The 23,722-nt window shown below is 33.5% G+C and overlaps 2 protein-coding genes and 1 long non-coding RNA gene across 7 annotated transcripts; 2 read left to right on the top strand and 1 right to left on the bottom strand.

The window, feature by feature from the left end:
- Window positions 1–52: 52 nt before the first annotated feature.
- LOC115712068 (uncharacterized) lies at window positions 53–13,312 on the bottom strand. Of its 4 annotated transcripts, none has more exons than XM_061113208.1 (10): window positions 13,142–13,312; window positions 12,903–13,006; window positions 12,299–12,401; window positions 1,704–1,955; window positions 1,405–1,623; window positions 1,237–1,329; window positions 1,047–1,157; window positions 858–970; window positions 598–778; window positions 53–520 (listed from the first exon to the last, which is right to left on the bottom strand). In XM_061113208.1, the coding sequence occupies exons 4-10, from the start codon at window positions 1,953–1,955 to the stop codon at window positions 329–331; spliced, it is 1,161 nt and encodes a 386-aa protein (XP_060969191.1). In that variant the 5' UTR covers window positions 12,299–12,401; window positions 12,903–13,006; window positions 13,142–13,312; the 3' UTR covers window positions 53–328. The 4 variants fall into 4 exon arrangements, with proteins under 4 accessions (XP_060969191.1, XP_060969193.1, XP_060969192.1 ...); XM_061113210.1 differs by having other exon boundaries at window positions 12,299–12,355; XM_061113209.1 differs by lacking the exon at window positions 13,142–13,312 and having other exon boundaries at window positions 12,903–13,121.
- A 3,809-nt stretch (window positions 13,313–17,121) lies between these two features.
- Window positions 17,122–18,421, top strand: LOC115714997 (uncharacterized). Its single transcript, XR_004011157.2, has 2 exons — window positions 17,122–17,567; window positions 17,727–18,421. It is a non-coding gene; the product is annotated as an uncharacterized LOC115714997 (long non-coding RNA).
- A 908-nt stretch (window positions 18,422–19,329) lies between these two features.
- Window positions 19,330–23,690, top strand: LOC115713838 (serine/threonine-protein kinase AFC1). Of its 2 annotated transcripts, XM_030642321.2 has the most exons (12): window positions 19,330–19,691; window positions 20,350–20,536; window positions 21,145–21,171; window positions 21,274–21,427; window positions 21,516–21,564; window positions 21,665–21,779; window positions 21,973–22,064; window positions 22,260–22,416; window positions 22,495–22,559; window positions 22,666–22,763; window positions 22,871–22,973; window positions 23,057–23,690. In XM_030642321.2, the coding sequence occupies exons 1-12, from the start codon at window positions 19,590–19,592 to the stop codon at window positions 23,204–23,206; spliced, it is 1,299 nt and encodes a 432-aa protein (XP_030498181.1). In that variant the 5' UTR covers window positions 19,330–19,589; the 3' UTR covers window positions 23,207–23,690. The 2 variants fall into 2 exon arrangements, with proteins under 2 accessions (XP_030498181.1, XP_030498182.1); XM_030642322.2 differs by lacking the exon at window positions 20,350–20,536 and having other exon boundaries at window positions 19,565–19,691.
- The last annotated feature ends 32 nt before the right edge of the window (window positions 23,691–23,722 follow it).

Raw genomic sequence — 23,722 nt, 5'->3', positions numbered from 1 at the left:
CTTGTAAGGATAGTTTTACAGTTTAATGACATTTTTTTTTTTTTTGCCAGTACATCATATATTAGTTTCATTGCTGTCCCAACGTATAATTAAGTCCAAGGACACCTCTTTCCAAATACCCCATAGTTGAACCTCCACGTGAATGTTCACTACTACATTCAATTTTTGCACTCTACAATATTCCCTCACCATAAATGGAAGGCTCAAATGAATGTCTATCATGATGCTTATGTTTTTATGGCATGTAATTAGTTGGTCGTTTATCAAATTGTATTACATTTTTTTTCCAATAAAAGAGCTCAATGAGTTGGATACATACTTTTCAGTGTTAAGTGTGTGTGAGCGTTTTGTGAGGCTTTCGAGCTTTGCTCTTAGTTGTTCTTGGCGGTGTGTCTTGGTGTGTGAGATCTATAGCAGCTCCATCAGAAGCTATCGCCGAACATCTTTCACCACTACATTTCTGTTTCCCTCTTTCCTTCGACGCACTTGTTTCCAAACGAGGTTTCTTTAGTAGAGGACCCTGCATAATATGAAGTAAATTTTTAATACAATATTAATGTACCTAATAAGAATAACAAATTCAAGATCATTCCATACCTGATCTTCATCATTGTACTCATCTTCCATATTCTGAAGTTGGTCTGCTTGTTTGGTTTCCCTCTTTAGCGCATCAATTTCTGCTTTAAGCCTCTCAATTTCTGCGTCCATCTCACTAATATATTTGGCCACTGGCTGCCTTTTTTTTCTTCCAAACCAGGAAGAAATGGTGGCAGATGACCTACAATGTAACGAACCAAATTAATTAGAAACAAAAATAATGAAGAATAAAGTTAATATAGCTTACGTTGATATCATACCCAGCAGCTCTAACACGACCTGGGTGCTCAGGTGTCCCTAAAGCTAGCGTTAGGATGTCATCCCGACCCTTAACTACAACTTCGCCACTACTAACTTTCTCCTTCAGCTCATTCTGGGAAACAAACCAAGATGAAATTGACAACATAAAGGCTAATTAGTTCATTCTTACAATACTTTGAAACACTTACAATTCTTTCTTTAATTTGTCCGTCCAAATCTGTGACCATGGACTTCTTCTTTTCTCGTGATCTTATCCAAACTTCACAGCGCTCAACATGATCAACACCTAGTTCTTTTTTCTACAAAACCATCAAATAATTAATTGATGTTGGTGTGTTCTAGTTATTGAATGCAAAACTAGTGATACAAATTACTTACTAAGTCTTCTCTAACATTATGCATCCCTCTACGAGATGTTCGATGCCATGATTGATTTTGAAGAGCTCTTTTACATTGTACGTTCCTCAAGGCCTACATAATATAATATAAGGTAAGTTTTCAACACTTTTCATTGTTTTTAACATAAGAAATCATACATAATAGTACCTGAAACTCAGGAGATAGACGGTGCTTAACAAATTCAATCCAGTCTGCATGGTCAATCTCTGGATACTTGCATGGAGTAACAGAGAGTTGTTCAATCATACCCGCTTCTGCCATGGGATAGATGTAGTTGCTAGTCATTTTCGACTTAAAATCTTTCATCATTCTTCCTGCATCACGTAATACTTTCTTCTTCATACCCTCGTCAATATTGAAAGCACCCTGAAAATACAAAGGAAATGATTAGTAAAATATAAATATTGCATTAAACTACATCAATGTATTAAGAAGAGATGTCTTACCGACACATCTTCCCATATTTTATTCTTCAAGGTGATCGAGACACGCCTCCAATCACCAGCATTTAGAGAGACTGTTTTTCTCGTTCTAACTCCGATGTATGATTGCATCTCTCCGTAATTATCACCTATAGGTTGTCCTTTATCATTATACTCAAGGTTTTTCTTGACTCCCTTAGATTTTAAATTGTTTATATTGTTCTTTTGTGTTGCGCCTCGCTTCTTTTGCATGTTTTCATCTTTTGCATTACTCATCTGCAACAACAATATAAGTTAATACACTAGTACTCAATAATAACATAGATTAATACATTAAGACTCAACAAGTTAATACGTTAGCATTCAACAAAAACACAAGTTAATCACTGAACATGTTTCCTTTTTTTTTTTTTTTGTGGATTCACCATCTACCCATATTCCTTCAGTAACATCATTTCTAATATATTCACCATCATCTTCTTTCCTCAACTTGTTTGTGTATTCAACAATAAAACTATCATGACATAAGTCATCTTCTTTATGATTTTCATTTTCTAAAAATTGTCGCTCTAAGACTTGTAAAACAATTGACCATTTAGAATCAATTATATAGAAAACTTGTTTTGCTTGGGTATCCATGATGAAATGATTTTTCTTGCTACCGTTTTTTTTTAATAGATTGAATCCAAGCTCGTCAGTTCTAATTCCAACTTTGCTCTCCACCCAATAACATTTAAGAAGTGAATTTCGAAACAATGAATAATGAAGTCCCCAAATTCATTAACTTCGTAATATGTCATAGTACCTTGATCAGTTATTGTCTTTTGCAGTTGCAAAATGTATTGCCTTCGTGACAATACTTACTCTTCTATTTTGAACCATTCAAGCAGATTTCATAATAAATTTGTTATACCGAAATTAAAGACAATGAAACTGGAACGAATTGCCGATAGAATAATCTGGCTGAGTCGCGGACAATGTCGCTCTCTTTAAGACGTTTCGCGGCTCTGCCCGAAGTGTGCACGGCAGTCTAGCAACCACGGCGTCCCCAGGATAAAACAGCCTCTGTATAAGTACGATACGTTCTGCACCGAACTGTATCGCTCTATAACACCCTACTGTTTGCTCTGAAAAAAATCGTAAAGAGAGAAAAGAATTTTTTTAATGGTTGAAAAGGATGTATTCTTACGTTGTTCTGATACGACTTATATAGAAGTCGATCCAAGAAAAAACGGTAATGTTATCGTTCGTGGGAGGAGTTGGATTGTGGGAGGAAAAGGCGAATCATTGACTGATCGTGTTTTACCTCCTCTGATCACGTGTTAAAATTAATTAATAAATAAATAAATAAATAAATAATATTTATTTAATTAAATAATTTTTCTTTAGAAAATAAAGTGACACCTCACCCGCCTGTCGGCTCGGATCGGACGGCGGCGCGCGCGTGTGTGGTGGTCCAGTGTGTGAGTCATCACCCATGCGCGCAAAACTGGGTACCCCTTGGGGCCCACACCCATATCTCAAACTTGCACTAAATATACACTTCAAATGTAGTGTTTCTATCCCATGTGGGACTCCTACTCACACACTTCACTTTTCTATTTTTACATAATTTCATACAAAGTTCCAACAATCTCTCCCACTTGAAATTTTTTAAAAATATTTTCTCGAGCAACATCAAACAACTATAAGACAGTGCTTCAGCAAAGATATCTTTCGATTTGAATCTTGCATAGTGAATACGATTTAGATTTTACTAGAGTGACTCGAAGTCTTGAACTCTATCTCTAACGTCGTACCACGCACCAATCTTTCAAGGGTGTATTCAAATAAGCCCGTGCGTTAATGGCCATGCACGTCTATCCCAGTATAGTGAACGCTCTAGAAATTTTGCCCCAAATTTCATAGGAAGCGGCTCCACTCCCACATTCACATAGGTGAGTCTATCAAGAGTACTCCTGTAGCTCGGTACTCCACTCCACATAGAGTATAGATCTCATTAAGAATTTCTATTAACTCATCCTCTTATCGCTTCAGGACTTCATGCTTCTCGTATAACAATAGCATGATCAACACATATCACCTCATAACTTGTTATTACCCGTTGAACCTAATTCTTGGGATTTCCAGTCATTAGGTTGGGTTACCATTATGAGTGACTCATCTTTCTAAGGGCAATAGTCTCATTCCTTTCGAAGTTTTATAGACTTTCTCTCTAGCTAGTCCTTTCGTCAAAGGATCTGCTAAATTGTCATCAGTGCGTACATGATCCACTCTAACAGCTCCTGTTGAGAGGAACTTTCTAACAGTGCTGTGCTTACGACGGATTTGTCGTTTCTTACCGTTATAATAATGGTTCTGGACTTTTGCAATAGTCGCGGTACTATCGCAATGGATCAACACAGCTGGTATCAGCTTTTCCCATAAAGGGATCTCAGCTAGCAGGCTTCTAAGCCAACCTGCTTCTTCACTAGCAGAGGCTAGTGCTATCATTTCAGACTCCATGGTGGACTGTGCTAAAATAGTCTGTTTCTTTGACTTCCAAGAAACAGCGCCACCAGCTATGCTAAAAATATAGCCACTTGTAGCTTTGGAGTCATCTGACAAAGTGTTCCAGTCTGCATCACTGTATCCTTCAAGGACAGCTGGAAACCTTTGATAGTGTAATCCAAGGTTCATGGTTCTCTTAAGGTATCTCATTACCCTCTCAATAGCATGTCAATGCTCTATACTAGGCCTACTGGTAAACCTGCATAATAATCCCACGACATAGGCAATGTCGGGTCTCGTACAATCAGTGCATATCGAAGACTGCCAATGATGCTCGCATAATCAGATTGTCTCACACCGTCACCAGTGTTATTGAATAGCTTTACACTTGGATCATATAGTGTGCAAGCAGGTTTACAGTCAAAGTAATTATATTTCTTAAGAATCTTCTCAATGTAATGAGATTGATCCAAAGAAATTTCCTTTTCAGACCTAGTAATCTTAATACCAAGGATTACATCAGCTTCTCCGAGGTCCTTCATGTCAAAGTTAGCACATAATAATGATTTTACGGCATTAACAGTATGGATATTTGAACCAAATATAAGCAAATCATCCACATATATGCATATAATAGTGCAAATGTCATTATCAGATTTATAGTAAATACATTTGTCACTTTCATTCACTTTGAAGCCATCTGAGATAACTAAATTGTCAAATTTCTCATGTCATTGCTTAGGTGCCTGCTTAAGACCATACAGAGATTTATCTAACTTGCAAACCTTATGTTCCTGGCCTGGGATCACGAACCCTTCAGGTTGATCCATGTATATTTCTTCTTCTAATTCACCATTAAGGAACGTTGTTCTAACATCCATTTGGTGCACAACTAAATTGTGTATAGCAGCCAGAGAAATTAAAACTCTAATGGATGTTATTCTAGTGACAGGTGAAAAAGTGTCAAAGAAATCTACATTCTCTCTTTGTCTAAAACCCTTTGCTACTAAGCGAGCTTTGTATTTGTCAACAGTTCCATCAGGTTTCAATTTCTTTTTCAGAATCCACTTACAACCAATAGTTTTGCACCCAGGTGGTAAGTTTGTATAATGCCAGGTTTTATTCTTAATAAGTGAGTCCATTTCATCATCAACGGCCTCTTGCCACAGGTCAGCATCTATGGAAGACAAAGCTTCTTGGAGGTTGGTAGGATCCTCCTCTAAGGTGTAAGCACAAAAATCTGAACCAAAAGTTTTTTTTACTCTAGCTCTCTTGCTTCTTCTAGGTTCTATTTCATTACTCTCAGTGTGCTCATTATTCCTAATGGTAGGAACATTGCTAGTAGATGTACCCCCACTATTTCCTAATTTAAAGGGAAATCTATGTTCATAAAATTCAGCATCATTAGATTCCACTATAACATGTGCATTCAGATCATAGAATCTATATGCTTTGTTATTCACCGCATATCCAATAAATACACATTCATAGGCTCTACTAGCTAGTTTTATTCTCTTAGGATCAGAAATCCTAACATAAGCTAAACATCCCCAGGTTCTAAAATAAGACACATTTGGTTGCCTATTTTTCAAGATCTCATAAGGTGAAATTTTACTCTTAGTTTTAGGAACTCTATTCAGAACATAACAAACAGTTAATAAAATTTCACCCCACCAGTGAGATGCAGCACCAGAATTCAACAAAATAGCCACAACTAATTCAGTAAATGTTCTATTTTTTCTTTCAGCTTTACCGTTCATTTCAGGTGAATATGGTGCAGTCCTTTCGTGTATCATACCATGTGAATTATAAAATTCAATAAACGAATTTGATTCATATTCAGTTCCTCTATCACTACGAAGCATTTTTATTTTCTTATTAAATTGATTCTCAATTTCAGCTACGAATAATTTTAACATGTCAAGTGCATCATTTTTATTTTTCATCAAGTACACATAAGTAAAGTCAGAACAATCATCTATGAAAGTAATAAAATAACGTTTACCATTTCTGGTTAGCGTTCCATCAAGTTCACATATATCAGAATGTATCAAATCTAAAGGTTCAGTTTCTTTAGTAACTGATTTATGTGGTGTCTTAGTTATTTTTGCTTGACTACAAAAGATACATTTTTTAAAATCCTTTTCTGACATTTTCGGGATTAAGCCAATATTACTTATATTCTTAATAATACGTTTATTAACATGACAAAGTCTAGAATGCCAAACATTAAAATCACACAGCATGTAAGCAGAAGAAGATACTTTATTAAATTCAACATTTAATTTAAACATTCCATCAGTAGCATAACCCTTCCCCACAAAAGTACCATTCTTAGTGATGGTGTACAAATCAGCCCCAATTGTTTAAGTAAACCCAGCCTTATTAAGCAAAAAACCAGAAACCAGATTCTTTCTCATCTCGGGAGTGTGCATTACATCTTTCAGCAATAAGGTCCTTCCCGAGGTAAACTTTAGCTCCACATTTCCAGTTCCAGCAACAATAGTGGTGTGGGAATCTCCCAACAGCACTTTCTTGTCATCAGCAACAGTGTATGTCTTAAACATAGCACGATCATAGCAGACATGGCAAGAGGCGCCAGTGTCTACCCACCACCCTTCTGATCCACCAATCATATTGATCTCAGAGATCATAGCTGTAAAAGCTTCTTCAGTCAAGTTAGCCTGCGGAGCAGTGCTAGGCTTGTTCCGACACTTTCGTGCCATATGACCCGGCTTGTTACAGTTGTAACACAAAAACTGTGCGGGGTCATTCTGTTTATGTGGAGGTGGCTGCCTTCCATGTTGGTTCCTATTATGGTTCCAACTCTGATTATTGTTACGAGGAGGGTTGTTGCGGTTAGAATTGGAATTCGAGTTGCGGTTCTGATTCTTAAAATTTTTGCCATTAGGCTTCAGAACCGCTGGTGTGGATTTCTTAGTGTTGTTGTTTGAAACAACAAGCACTTCATCTTTTTGGTCTTGTTTTCTTGCTTCCTCCTCTATACGAAGGCGGGTGATCAAACTTTCTAAGGAAAATTCCTTAGTCTTATGCCTAAGAGTACTTTTGAAATCTTTCCAGGAAGGGGGTAACTTATCAATTAATACAGCAACTTGAAACTGTTCATCTAAAGTCATACCTTCTGAGATGATCTCATGTGCAATTTTTTGAAGCTCGTGAGATTGGGCTTCCACAGGTTTGTCGTCCACCATTTGATACTTGAGGTAGCGACTCACAGCGTACTTTTTAGTTCCAGCTTCTTCAGTATCGTATTTCTTTTGCAGAGCATCCCATATTTCGTTTGCCGATTTATCTGAATTATAATAGTCATACAGATCGTCAGATAAACCGTTAAGAATAAAATTCTTACAGAGGAAGTCGTTTTCGACCCAGGAGTCCAAATCCTTTTGTTGCTTCTCTCGTTCAGCCTCTTTATCCTTGTCGGTCGAAGCTTCAGAGAAGACTGGCTTCAGAGCAGTGAGAACGAAAGCAACTTTCTTCATCATCAGGTAGAACAGCATCTTCTGTTTCCATCGCTTAAAATGTAATTCCTCAAAACGGAAAGGCTTGTTAATATCGTTAGAAGCAGAACCAGAAAATTCATCGGTAGCAGCCATAGCAGAACTGAACGTCTTAAAATTGTTATACCGAAATTAAAGACAATGAAACTGGAACGAATTACTGATAGAATAATCTAGCTGAGTCGCGGACAATGTCGCTCTCTTTAAGACGTTTCGCGGCTCTGCCCGAAGTGTGCACGGCAGTCTAGCAACCACGCCGTCCCCAAGATAAAACAGCCTCTGTATAAGTACGATACGTTCTGCACCGAACTGTATCGCTCTATAACACCCTACTTTTTGCTCTGAAAAAAATCGTAAAGAGAGAAAAGAATTTTTTCAATGGTTGAAAAGGATGTATTCTTACGTTGTTCTAATACGATGTCGCTCTCTTTAAGACGTTTCGCGGCTCTGCCCGAAGTGTGCACGGAAGTCTAGCAACCACGTCGTCCCCAAGATAAAACAGCCTCTGTATAAGTACGATACGTTCTGCACCGAACTGTATCGCTCTATAACACCCTACTGTTTGCTCTGAAAAAAATCGTAAAGAGAGAAAAGAATTTTTTCAATGGTTGAAAAGGATGTATTCTTACGTTGTTCTAATACGACTTATGCACCGAACGGTAATGTTATCGTTCGTGGGAGGAAAAGGCGGATCATTGACTGATCGCGTTTTAACCCAACCCAACCCGGCTCGGTCGGTCGGACGACGGCGCGCGCGCGTGTGTGGTGGTCCAGTGTGTGAGTCCTCACCCATGCGCGCAAAATTGGGTACCCCTTGGGGCCCAAACCCATATCTCAAACTTGCACTAGATATACACTTCAAATGTAGTGTTTCTATCCCATGTGGGACTCCTACTCACACACTTCACTTTTCTATTTTTACATAATTTCATACAAAGTTCCAACAAAAATTAACCCAACAATTTAGGCATGATGATGGTCCTTTATCACTTGACTGATTGGTCCAAAAGATGTGTTTTAACTCTTTCAACACTCTATGACTTTCTTCACTCAACTTTGCTAGAAACTTGAAATTTGCAAAAACAATTATAGGCATGCTTAGGTATTAAATTATAAAAAATCATTTTCATAAAATGAATCCTAAAATAAATGGACAAAATTTTCTCTGTTTCTATAATAATTTTCAATTTTATAAGTTCTCAATAACACTCTAAGTTCTAATTTAACTATAATAAATAAGAAATGATGCCTAAATAAGATGGGAAGAACACTTATTTTTGAGCTCATTGACCATATTGTTACTTCCTGAATAATTATGACTATGACGTCTTTCCTTTAATTGATATTCATTCCTAAAAACTCAGGAGTTATCTATGTAAAAGAAACTCCCATCAATTTAGTGTCTAAAACTAAATCAAGGTGATTTTCCTTTTACTCAACATGGGGTGAGGTGTTGGTGAATCCAACTTATAGTTTTGTCTATCTACGGAGTCTACTTTCCAAACCCTTTGGAGTGGCTTTCCTATTGTTCCCTACTTCCTGGTGGTTAGCCAGAAATCTCTATACATTTTCTTTGTGGCTTAACAGGAAGAGGTTAGGAACACGTAGTGTCATTTCAATAGTATGGAGGACAATATACAGATGAGGTCAGACACAACTATGGAGGACGAAGAAGTGTGATGGAAGATCAGCTTGAAGAGCAGGAGCAGCCACAAGGACTGATCCACAACTAGAGGCTATGAGGCAGCAATTCCTAGATGCTATGTCTTTGGAATTGGAAGCCAACTTAGAAATCAATCCCAAATAGTGAGAACTAGAGTTCTAGCAAAGTTTTTTGGTAGAAGAATTCTCTCTCTCTCTCTTCAAAGTAAGGAGGAGGCTGAAAACTTCCTATTTTATGCAGCATGTCTCATAGGTGTGTAGCAGGCCAGAAACAAAAGAATGATAAAAGGTAGGGAGGTTGACCCCAAGATAATGGGAGATCTTATTGCATCTAGGTGGAGAGAGTTTCAAACTGTTTGTGAGAATGAGCTTCAGGAGGTTTGTATGGCTACTGCCAGAAAGCCTGTATTTAAAGTTTAAAGTCAATCTAACACTAAGCATTTCATCTCTCTGGATGCTTCATGGAAAAAAGGTAACACGGGTCTTGCTAGTATTGGTGGAGAGCTTGATCAAGGTAGGTGGACTGCATGGATGACTAGTTATAATAAAGACTCAGCGCTGGAAGGGGAGCTCTTTCCAATCAATGTAGCCCTGCTCAAGGCGCTTGAACTTGAATGGTTTCACATCGCCATTCTTACTCTGATTCTTTAATTGCTGCAGATGCATTCAACAAATCTAAGTGCCCCCTGAATTGGCATGTTGTCTTTGAAGTTTTACATTTTGTTTTATTATTCAGTTATAAATTATTTATATTTCTCAAGTAGACAACTCTATCATAGATGGCCTAACTAAAAAGGCTAGAAATTGCTCTAGTCATGAAGCTTTGAATTTTCAGTGGGAGGGAATTCCCTTGTGGTTCCCATTGCTCTTTTTCAGTAAGTGAACTTTGAAAAGTTCCATTAAAAAAAATAAATAAATAAACTAATTAAAACCGGAAACGAGCCGGAGCATAGGTGTACTAGGCCCGTGTCTAAAGCTCACATTTTTTGGAAGCCTAAAATAAAATATGAAAAAGTCTCCTTAGTCTTTTATTTAAATAAAATTAAGTGTATTATGGTGTATTGGAAGGTTCAGTATTATCAGGGCCAGCCTGACTGGGAATAACATTATTTGTACATTTACATTACTATGGGATTTTCACAATCAGGAATGATGACACATTATAGGTCAGAGGTTCGAACTCTCCTTGTAGCGTTTTATTTTTTTGTCTGTTAATAATTTCTAAAAAATAAATAAAAAATAAATCATTATAATCTAAGATTACATGTTTAACAAGGTATCTATATTATATATAAGACACGTTAGCACACAAGATAGTGTAGTGGGGCTCTTATGAAATAATTACATTTAAATGATTTGTGGCTATATTAAGGGTATAGGTGGCTATGTGCTGGCATTTTTCACCTAGTCCAACTCAATCATGTAAAACCCTATTTGCACTCTTTATTGTTACAATCAAATTGGAACACGCCTTTCATTAAGAAAGATTTGGCTCAAGGCTCAAGCCAACATATAAAAATCACAAAGCATGCTCTCCAATGAAGTGTAGAAAATAGTGTAGAGTGCTATATTCTAATAATTTTGAGAAAATTAATCCTCTAGAACTGTTTGGTTGGAGATAATGAAACAAAATAGAATGAAAAGAAAACAATTTTAATTCCATTTCTTGTTTGATTGTATTTTAAGTATTAGAATGTCATTTCAATAGAATAATTTTTCTATCATTTTAGTGGAATGACTATTCCATTTTGAAATTGAAAGAATAACAATTTCAATGCAAGATGAAAAAAAAAATTAATATTTTTTTTATCAATTTTTTTTATGTATTTTAAGTTTAATTCTATTTCTATTTCTATTTCTAATCTCACTCTCATTCTTATGTTTTATATTCCTTCCAACTAAACGCTACCTGTGTGTTGAATCTTGATATACTAAAAGTTGTGTTAAATTTAGCTAAAGATATAGAATTGTATCAAATTTAGCACACAATAAATATATCTTTTTATTACAAATAGGCATTAATACACATTTTTTAATTTAAATATTGACATTTACTTTTTTAAAAAAAAATATTTAAGGGATATTTACATAAAATACCAAAAATTGGTAAAATATTACATTATACTACCACAAGAAAATTTTTATTTTTATACTTTTAGGTTCCGTTTGGTAACACTTTTGTTTTCTAATTTTTTAATCACACAATGAAAATAAAATTTTTGTTTTTAAAAATTTTGCTTTTGAAAAACAAAAATACATTCTGTAACCACTTTTGTTTTTCAATTTTAAAAACAGAAAACAAAAGTGTGTTCTATAAAGTTTATTTTTTATTTTAATTTTTTGATTTTATTTACGTCGGGTCTAGATCCAGGGTCGGATTTGGGTTCAAATCAGAGGTTGGGTTCAGAGCCAGGGCCGTGGGGGCATTTGGGTCCGGGTCTGATCGAAGTCCAAGATATTGATTAAGAAAAAAAAAACTGTTTAAAAAAATATTGAAAGTGATTTTTTTTTTGTTTTTAAAATTTTGATTCTCAATTAAAAAATTGAAAAGTAAAAACAGTTTTACAGGACATGTTTCTGAAAAATATTTTCACTTTTTCAATTTTAAAAACAGAAAACTGATTAAAAAAAGTGTTACCAAACGGCACCTTAGCTTTTCTCTTTTATACTATATTAACTTTCCAACAACACAAAATTACTTTGTGAGTCATATCCTAAAACTTAATAGATCATATTAACGAGTACTAGTAGTACCCAACCAACTAACCAATTTTCATAATTGAGGCATTTAGCTTTTCCATAATAAAAGGCATTCATTTCAGAACCCAATTGAACATTGTAAAACAAAGAAACACGATTCTCTTAAAACAAACCTCCACAAAAGCTCCAATTCAACTATATATGTATATAATAAAAGTACTAGTAAAAGGGACAGTAATTCCATACCCTTAAAATAAACCAAAATTCCTTGAAGAACCGATTTGAGTGCTCTTTCAGCTGTAGCTGCAACACAATTATGAACCCAAATTAGATGGAAACTTGGTTCACCCTATAGCCACAAAAACAAGGAGAGAGAAATGTTAAAAGGCCATGCATATAAAAACATATGAACAAACAATACAACATTTCCTAAAATTGGAAATTGATTTCTATAACAAGACACTTAAAACACAAAATCTTAACAGTACATAATTGGACAAGAACAAAAATATACTATAAAGAGAAACTTAAGTCACTACAGAATTATTTGCCATCTAACCCACTTGATAAATAAGCATGATTTCCTCAGAGTCTAAAAAAAGCATTACTATATTCAAATCTTTATAGTGAATTCCAGGACTCAATTATCATAAACACAGAAAATGTACACTTATTATTATTCATTAATAGAGGCATTAAAAAGGGTATTTTCTATAAATTAAAACCTAACATTCCAAGGAAGCCATGGAGATAGAGATCAATGTTTTCTTTTACATACTAAAAAACCCATATGAAAACAAATAACCAAGTTCATAATTGAACAATGCATATTGAAAAGAAAAAGAAAAACCTGTCTAGAGAGCGGCACAGTTATTGAGGGAGGAGTTGAGAGAGTTCTAAAGGTCACGAATCTCTTGGTTTGCAAAAGTTTCGACTTTTCCTTCCACAGAATCACTAACAGCAACAACAACGACACAAAAATTAATTAAAGAAACATATATATGTATATAAGCAACATTGATGAAGTGAGGGAGTTTAGGGGTTGAAGGGTTGAGAATGTGTATGAAAAAGAAAGTTGAGTATCAGTACCATATGAGAGCGTGAAAAAAAAACTTAGGAGATTGGAGTGGAAGAGAATGGGTTTGAGTTAGGGCAGAAAGAAGTGAAAGTGACCTTTTAACTTCGGTTAATATGTAACAACCGACGTCGAAAGTCCTCCATGGACAACGAAATACTAAAGCCTTAGTCCTTATTTTTTCTAAACATTTAGGCGATGTTTAGTAATACATTTTTAATTAATTTTTTGTTTTTAAAATTAGAAAAGTAAAAATATTTTTTAAAAATATATTCTATAAAATTATTTTTATTTTATGTTTTTAAATTGAAAATCAAAAGTTGTTACATAACGCATTTTTATTTTTTGAAAATAAAAATTTTACTTTTATTTTGTGAATAAAAGATTAGAAAGCAAAAGTGTTAATAAACAGCAACTTAGTATTCTAATGGGATAATTAAAAAAAAAACACAAAAACAATCAAAAAAAATTATAAAAATATAGTACGGAATTTTCAATATTTTTATGGTTTTTTAGATTTTATTTACATAAATTACAGTCTTTTATGTATATTTTTGTTGTACTCTTATTATTTTGTTGTTAATTTTTTGTTATTTGTATATTATTTTTTATATGTTTTGTTGATTTTTTTTTGTTACTTCTATGTGATTTTTTTTTATTTTCATAAAATATTGTAAAAATAAAAAAAAAATAAAAAATAAAAACTTTGAACGTAAAAATAAATTTTTTTACAAAAAATAATATTTTATGTAATTATTCCTATTTTAAATGGGTATTTTTCAAGAAAAAAAAATTAAAATTTATTTTTATATGGTATAAAAAAAGGGGAATCACCCTATGCATGGTATTTTTTAGTTTATTTTTTATTTTTACGTGATTTATTATGTTAGTTTATTTATATATATTCATTTTTCTAGTTTTACGTTAATAATTATTGTACATTTTATTTATACGGTTTTTTATCTAAGCATGCATTTTTTATTCTTGTTAATTATCTTTCCTTTCTACTTTTCACGCATATTTATTGGGACAAAGTTTTAATACATGGATCAAATTTTGATTAAATAGAATATATAATATTTTTTTTATTGATCATTTTTTAAATAATTAAAAAAATAGACTAACTAATTTATGAGATAAACTGTAACAATCATAAAAACAAAAAATAAAGAAGAAAAATTATTTAACTAGTTAATTTTTCTCTCGACTCTTGCTCGTTTTGATTTTTAAAGTTATTAAAGTTGTGAAGTATACGAAAACAAAGGTTTATTGCTTAAGAATATTAGTATGGAATGAAATTCTCAAAACAGTTTTATTTAAATCGTCATCTTATGAATAAAATTTCTAAGAATAATATGTATTGCCTGAAGCCTTAAGAGTAACATATATTAGTATAAAATTTTATAAAATCAATTTTGTGATCCAGCCTATTCTAGGAAACCTTAAAGCTCCTTTGGTAAAATAAATAGAAGAGTAAATAATAATTCATCAATCTCATACTGCAATCTTTTAAGCAACCCTTACAACAATCATATTAGAAACCATTGTAACAATTTTATCTCATAAAATAACCATATTAGCAACCCAATCTCAAATATATAACAACAATATGTTGGCAACCAAATCATCGACAACAAGTATGTTAAAACTTTTATAGCAACTTAATTTCATATAACAACCATGTTAGCAACAGTTGTAACAACCCAATCTTATACATCAACAATGTTAGCAATACTAGTTACAACAACTCAATCTCATACAACAATCATGTTAGCAAATCTCATATTACAACCATGTTAGTAACCCTCTCATATAGAAACTTTATTAGCAACCCAATCTCATACAACAATTATGTTATAGCAGTAATTGCAACAATTCAATCACATACCAACAACTACGTTAGCAACACTTACAACAACTCAATCTCATAACAACCATGTTAGCAGCCCTTATAGCAACTCATGAATAGCATATAACAACTATGTTAGCAACCCTTATAGCAACACAATCTCATAAGCTATATTGTTAGCAATTCTTACAACTACCCAATCTCATACAGCAACCATATTAACAACTCTTACAATAGCTATGTTAGTAATCTAATCTTATACATCAACTATGTTAGCAACCTAATATCATATACAACAACCATGTCCAATCCAATCTTATACAACATGTAGCACAACTCAATTTCATATACAACAACCACATTATCAAACCTTAAAGCAGCTCAGTCTCATACAACAAATATTTCTTATTTGAAATTATAATCATTATACACATCATTTGATTTTTTAAGCTATAAATTTTTATTTCATTCTTATTTTCGAAAATGAAATAACATTGTAAAATACTCCAAAACATGTACTTTATCATTCTCTGTATATAAATAAATTATTATGTTGGCTGAAAGACAAAGAATCAAATAAGAGCAAAATGACCAAATGAAAACATTAAAAGTAGCCAAAAAATCATGAATAATAATTATATGTTATATCACCCTTCATATAAATGCAATATTGCATACTTGTATATAAATAATTTGTATATATAAAAAAATTTGCTAAAGTACATATATATATATAATAATATATAACACTAAAGTAATTTTATAGTATTTGTACTGCTTCTTTTTATGATTGTGTATGAGTTGTATCTTTGTAAAAACAAAATCAATGTTATATATAAATGAAATATTTATTAAAAAACCGTAAAAATGAATAAAAAATTTTGTATATATGTACTAATAAAAAAGTGGGGCTTTTTCATTTTTACACTTCAAAATAGTTTTTTTTTTTTTTTTTTGCATTTTTACGGAATTCTACATAGAAACCCCTATTGAACCTAGCGCTGCAACCACTTTAGAAACCCAAACCGTAAATTTGAAAAAAAAAACTATAAATAAAGTTGATAAAAATTTTAATAACAAATATCGTCGAAAAAGTTATCGAAGCAGATATAGTCATCGGAAAAGTCAATGTCACCGGAAAATTCACTATCGGCATGGAACCCTACGAGATGTTGTACAGAAGAAAGTGTCAGTCACCTATTCACTGAGATCAAGCCAGTGAAAGAAGATATTTTGGACCTGAGACGATCCAAAGAACTAGTGAGATTACTGAAAAGAACTCAGCTCATATGCTCCCCTCACAAAGTAGACAGAAAAGCTACGCTGATCCGAAGCGTAGGAATATTGAGTTCCAGGCTGGGGACTTTGTGTTTCTCCGAGTGTCGCGTTTGAAAGGAATTCGGAGATTTAGAAAGAAAGGGAAGCTAAGCCCTAGGTTCATTAGTTCCTTTGAGATCCTGGAAAGAATAGGTCAAGTAGTCTATCGGCTAGCTTTACCTCCTGCTTTATATAGAGTTCATAACGTGTTTCATATCTTTATGTTAAGGAAGTATGTATCACACTCGACACATGTTCTAAGTTATGACGATATTGAGCTTCAGACAGATTCATCCTACGAAGAACAACATGTCCAGGTGTTGGATAGGAAAGAAAAAGTGCTACAGAACAAGACAAATCTGCTAGTTAAAATGCTATGGAGGAACACCAAAGTTGACAAGGCAACTTGGGAATTAGAGTCACGGATGCAGGAGCATTATCTCGAGTTGTTCAGGTAAATTTTGAGGATGAAATTTCTATAAGAAAAGAATAGTTGTAATATCTCAGAAATCAAATTCTAATAATAGAGCATATTTTATAACATATGAGATAATAAGTGTGTTATGAGTTTAACAGGTAGAAATATGATCTTATTGATCATATTTTGTGGTAAATAGAAATTTTAATACAAATGAATAAATAAGCGTAACTTATGAATTACAATAATTTTATTGGAATATATGAGTATAGTATATGTTGTTGGTGAAATAAAAATATTATTAGGCCCAACAACCGTGGAGACCTGATAGGTGGCCAAAAATGTCACAACAATATTAGCTTGTTCTTTTGTTGGTTTTGATAAGTTTAGTTAGTATTGGTTTTGTCAGGGTGTTCGGGGTAATTGGTTATGACCAATTTACTCTTAGATTAATGTTTACTTAAGTACCAATTTAGTAGGTAAAAAGTATTTTAATTAAGTTTTTTTTTTTGGCTTTAGTAGTGATGTTTGTGTTGGTGATACTAGTAGATAATATTAGAATGCATTAGTTTAGTTGATAGACTTAGGAAAATCAAGAAGAAGAAAAAACACAATCTCTCTCTCTCTCTCTCTCTCTCTCTCTCTCTCTCTCTCTCTCTCTCTCTCTCTCTCTCTCTCTCTCTCTCTCTCTCTCTCTCTCTCTCTCTCTCTCTCTCTATCTCTCTCTCTCTCTCTCTACTTGGGTAAGGAAGGACCAAGAGACTCAATTCTAGCCAAATTTTTCAAACCCTTTCTCATCAATTTCCTCAAGGTTTTCAGTTGAGTTTAAGGTAGAATCGTGGAAGATATGATCAAGGTAACCTTTGTTTTAGTTTCTCCTTGAATGTCTAGGGTTTAAAGTTTGAAATTTTATAAGTTTTTAATGATTTATTTTTGTTTAGGTTGCAATAGGTTACAGTAAGTTTTCAAGCTTAAATTTAAGTATTATAGAGTTGTTTGTTATGTTTTGTTGCAGGTTTTGGTTGAGAGATCAAGCTTGAGTTCATGAGAACTCAAGCTTGAGCTCTAATGGCAGATTTGGATAGATGGAGTTTTGTGTTGCTTGAGTTGTGTTATCTGTTGTATTGATGTTAATAGGCTATCATAGAGAATGTGGTTGAAATTGGTTGAGTTCTGGTTGGTTTGTGAAGTTTAAAGTTCAATGCAAAGAGTCATTACTCTAAATTGAGACCGTAGTGACATTGGATGTCTGGTTAGGCTTATCAAGGTTGTCTCATTAGGCAACAGTAGATAGGCTTACTTTATGAGGTAACCATTACAGCTTGTCTTATTAGACATATAATTGTGTAGCTTTGAATTATTTTACATATGTGATTATTTATACTACTTATATGTAATTGATTGGAATTACTTGTATGTCGGCATGTGATTATTGCTTTACTTTTCTCGATGAGTCGTTGTAACTCACAAGTACTTTTTAATACAAGTAAGGGCAATGGTAAATTAGGGCAGCCATGAGTTAGCATTCATCTTCGATAGATGTACATTTCAATCTATCCGGATTGCAGAGCTGAGTTGTCAGGGAATATTTTGGTGTTGTATCTGTATAGTATTTTGGATAAAAATTCCGTATTAAACCTTTTGTAAAACTTTTGTAACAGGAGATCTTTGAAACGAAATATTTATTGATGTAACCTTTTTATTTTAAAAGTTTATTTTAGTAAACTTTATTTAAATAAAAAAAATTAATTAAACTATTAGTATATTATTATAAATTATTTTATAAAAGTACATATGTGGCGTCCTTAGAGGTTAGGGTGTTACACAATACATGGTTAATTAAAGAGAAATGCTAAAAGGCACCAGTGATGCCTAACGCCTTCCAAATTGTCATATCGCTTCTAGTGCAATTACATATTGGGTCTCATATAATTTAATGTAATCATTTTTATGTAATTTCACTAACCAATTGCAAATTATCACCTCTACGTGGTGCGAGACGCCTATGGCATTAAGATCTCAATATGAGATTCAGACCAAACCCTTACCGCAGTAGCTTGTAGAGGAGAGGTCCATAATCTTACAGATGTTGATGTTCTGTGTTTCGAAAAGGAAGTCACAGATGATGAAATTAAAACAACTTTTTTTGACATGAGTCATTTGAAAGCACCTACTTGTGATGGTCTCCACACTTTATTCTTTCAAAGTCAATGAAATACAGTTAAATAGTCGGTTTGTCGTATAGTTAAAATGGTATTACGGAGCCCCAACAAAACTGAGTAACACTTTACTTGTTCTCATACATTAATGTCTAATAACAATATTGGAAAACCAAAAGTATAGATTAATTTCATTCAAAAAAAAAAGGTATGTATGAATTAAGAAATTTTAAGGGATATCTTAATGTGCTACACACTACAAAAATTAACATACTATTATTAGTATAATTTAATATTAATATTTTAATTTAATAAATAATATAAAAAATTACAAACCACTTGGTCCAATAACAATACAAATGAATTAAAGGATAAAAAATAAATTGTAATATTCCTTCCAAGGAAAAAAAGAAGAAGAGGTGTAATAAGATAAGGATTAAGGCATCGGAATAGTATATTCTAATTAGGGAAAATAAAAATAAATAAAGAAATGAAAAAGAAAAAGGCAACTTAACTTAACCAGGGTTGAAATACGAGAGCTAAATAGAACGAACAACGGTCCAGATTAATCCTCGTCAACTCATCCAACGACTCATGGTAGCTCATAGTAGAACATAGGTTAGGGCTATTTCTCTCCGGTACAGAGACCCCATGGATCTCTGGGTACGACCAATCTGAATCACTGAATCAAAATCTAAAATTAGGGTTTGGTCTACGTGATGGAGATGGACTACTTGACAGAATTTCCCCTCTCTCACATAGATCGTCGTCCAAGGAAGAAGGCTAGGTTTGCTTGGGATGTTACCCAATCTAATGCAAAGGTACCCCAATTTTTTTCTTTCCTTCAAATCTTCTCGAATCGATACTTCTATGCGCTTTTTGTACTCTCCATTTGCTTATTTTAATTGAATTTTCTTACAATTGAGTTTCAATACCATGTAAATCTCACTGCTTTGGGGGAGTAATCAAAATTGCACTGTTTATTTAGAATATGACTCTATTCCTTTATAGCTTTGGTAAATTATAAATTAATGATCTATTTATGTTTATTCACGGTTCCACATAATTGAAATCTTAGTTGAAGATCTAAAAAGTTGACAATTTTAGATCAGGAGGGAGCATTATGTTGGGGAATTGTTAAATATAAAGCATCAAACTTTGTTTAGATTATCATTGACATAAAAGATATGCAAAACTTGTTTTCTATATCTGACCCCTTTTCAGTGTAATAATTGGTTTTCGTTAAACCGTGTTTGATTTTATAGACATGTGAGGATTAGAAATTTGGAAAAACTTCTTAATCTATTGTCATACCTTTGGTTAATTCTAGTACTTTTGGTTTGCTACCTGCGTTGCCTTTTCTGCTTGCTTGATTTGATAAAAAGATGAGGATTTTTTTATTAAGGTAGTTGATGGTAGAGGGATAAGTTTTCTTATAAGTATATGTTTAGTAGAGTATGAACAAATGGTTGTGTGTAGGCTCAGTCAGACTTGTTTTGTGGACAAGATGGTGGAAATGGGACAAGCTTTGGACCTTCAAGGGTACTCCCAGACCATCCTAGTCTTTTTGTTAAGGGATTGACTCAAAGAAGCTCTCCCCCATGGCGAGAAGACGACAAAGATGGGCATTACATGTTTGCGCTCGGAGAGAATTTAACTTCTCGCTGTAATTAAATTCAACCACCATTGAAGAGTTTATTTGCATTTATTATGTTCTTGTTGTTGCTATTGAAGATTTACTAACCACATTCCCAATGCATTTTGATTTTTGGTCACTTTCTCAATGGTTTTCTATGTTTGGTGAAATTATAAGGTTTTAGTTGTTAGGGGTTGGGAAACCTTAAGCACTATCCAATGCCTGCAGGATTCACAAACGTTTGAATATGTTTAGTCATTTATTCTGATAAGCTATGTATGTTAGATTCTGTTATCTTATTTCTCTTGTGTGACTAGAAATTTATATGTGAATTTGTTAAATATCTCTCACAATATGGCAATAATATTCCTCTCATCCCCTGAAGAAGACACAAAATGAATTGAGTAACAAAGTATATCTATACTAAAAATAGCACATTATTTACGTATTATTATATTTTACAAATCTTTTTGACATACTATCTTTTCCAAATTTTTTAATCAAGAACATGCCTACAGTCTGCCATTATTTGCTACTTGTTTTAATCTAAACTTGATGGCTTTATTTCTTAAGTACTATATTTGTTTGAAGGTTTTATGTCTATGCTTAAACTTACACTCTTGGTTCTGTATGTGCAGATAAAATCCACAGAAAAATCGGTGAAGGTGAGCTGCCTGTTGCTGAATTTAGATTTCTCTTTTTGGAGTATTGTAAGGATGTGTATTTGATTTTTTATATTCTCCTCACATCATAGATTCCTTCTATAGGTACATTTGGTCAGGTTTTGGAATGCTGGGATAGGGAGACAAAGGAGATGGTGGCAATAAAAGTTGTGAGAAGTATTAAAAAATATCGTGAAGCAGCAATGATTGAAATTGATGTTTTACATTTGCTTGGAAAATATGATAGAACTGGCAGTCGGTATGTTAGGTTTATTGAATGATTATATCTGAGGCTTTTAATCAAAATGAAATTTATGTTAATTGTTATGTGGGTTTTTTCTTTGCAGATGTGTTCAAATACGGAACTGGTTTGACTATCGCAACCATATATGTATTGTAAGTATATAACTGATTTTTATTGACACAATTACCCAGCTTTACAATTATCTTTTTTTGGGGTTTAAGAGTTTTTGTTGAATGTAAATGATCTTGACAGGTATTTGAGATGCTTGGACCAAGTTTATATGATTTTCTGAGGAAAAATAATTATCGCCCGTTTCCAGTTGATCTTGTCCGTGAGCTTGGTCGACAACTGTTGGAATGTGTAGCATGTGAGTAGTTGTTACTTCCAATGTTCCTATTATTTTTTTCTAATTTCTTTTGTTGTATTATAACGAAATATTAAGCTTTTGTTTAAAAAAAAATTATAAGTTTGCGTACTGCTGTACTTTCTGAAGAATGTTATGATAAAATTGTGTAGTGCTATAAGTACTTACGTTTAGCTCTGATTTATAAATCTTGCAGTCATGCATGATATGCGGCTCATTCATACTGACTTGAAACCAGAGAACATACTCTTTGTGTCTTCAGAATATGTGAAAGTGCCCGACTACAAGGTAAGTTTACCTATAGCTGATTTTTTCCCCCAATCTAATTAGCTTTCCCTTATTCTTAAATTTAAAACACAGAAGTCCTTTAGTTTGATATTAGTCATGCAATGCAACTCTTTGGTTGACATTATTCCAAATTTTAATTTTGTTTTTTCTTTGTATGTAAAAATCAGTGAATAAGCTCTTTACGTATTATTTCAGGTCTCTTCTCGATCACCCAAGGAAGGAATCTTCCATAAAAGGTTGCCAAGATCTAGCGCTATTAAGGTTATTGATTTTGGTAGCACAGCCTATGAACATCAAGAACACAACTATATTGTCTCTACAAGGCACTATCGTGCTCCTGAGGTGATTCTTGGTATGAACTGCTGCGTTGTTTTCCTGTTCAATCTACCCTTTTTCATCTTTGTTATCATATTTACGCCATGCTTTTCAGGACTTGGATGGAATTACCCATGTGATATATGGAGTGTTGGTTGTATCTTGGTAGAATTATGCTCGGTAAGCATAATATTATGGAGTCTTGTGAATGTTCATCTATCAACTATATGCTAGATATAAATTACCATAGGAAAGAACTTAAAAGAAATATTATAATCGATTGCAGGGAGAAGCATTGTTTCAGACACATGAGAACTTAGAACATCTAGCAATGATGGAGAGGGCATTAGGCCCGTTACCACAGCATATGCTTAAAAGAGCAGAGTATGTGCCATTTAGATATCTCTACTGATGTTTTAAGAAAACCTGGAGTTCATCTTTTCTAATGAATTTCTTTGTATCTCTGTTACATAATATCGCTACTTGGTCAGTCATCATGCCAATAAGTATGTGAAAAAGGGTAGATTGGACTGGCCAGAAGGAGCAACCTCTCGTGAAAGTATCAAAGCCGTCCTGAAGTTACCCCGTCTTCAGGTTTGTCTCTATACACACCATTGTTTTACATTTCTTGTATCCGAGTTTGGAGTCTTAAATGTTCAAGTTTTTGGCATTGGCAGAATCTAATAATGCAGCATGTAGACCACTCGGCCGGGGAACTCATCGACCTTTTGCAAGGTCTGCTTAGATATGATCCTATTCACAGGCTAACAGCTCGTGAAGCCCTTAGGCATCCATTCTTTACCAGGGATCATTACAGGAGATTCTAGTTGAAAGAGGTTGATCATATACATTCTCCTCAGATTATTGTTACAATGGCTTAAAGAGTGTTATACCCGAGTTGTGGTCTGGCTTATTATTATTTTGAGCCAAAGAAAAGAAAAAAGAAAAAGTATTGCCTTGAAGTCGTAAATGCCTTTGACACTTGGCATAGTGCACGGATCAAGATTGGCTGGTAGAGAGTATAATTATTATTTCTTATTATCTCTGTTGTTGTGCTATTGTAAATAATCTCGTTGGGAGAGAGTATTAATGGTCAATTTTGTAACTTCATACAAAAAGATATATGTGTAATGTAATGTCACCAGCTTCTCATCTTATATACGTATCGGCATCCCATTCATTGTAAACATGTGTGGAGTTCACAACAAGTTTGCCTCTGTTTTTTGGATTATTACTTTGTATGTATTGAACCAAAATGTCTAAACATTGAACTAGACCATTCAATACCTTAAAAATAATTTTTTTATGACATTTTGGTACTATTATTTATTTATTTTTCCTCC

This window comes from Cannabis sativa, chromosome 4 (genome assembly GCF_029168945.1).
Source record: "Cannabis sativa cultivar Pink pepper isolate KNU-18-1 chromosome 4, ASM2916894v1, whole genome shotgun sequence".
NCBI lineage: Eukaryota > Viridiplantae > Streptophyta > Magnoliopsida > Rosales > Cannabaceae > Cannabis > Cannabis sativa.
The sequence above is the reverse complement of the archived record's forward strand: the minus strand, read 5'-3'. Positions and strand labels throughout refer to the sequence as shown.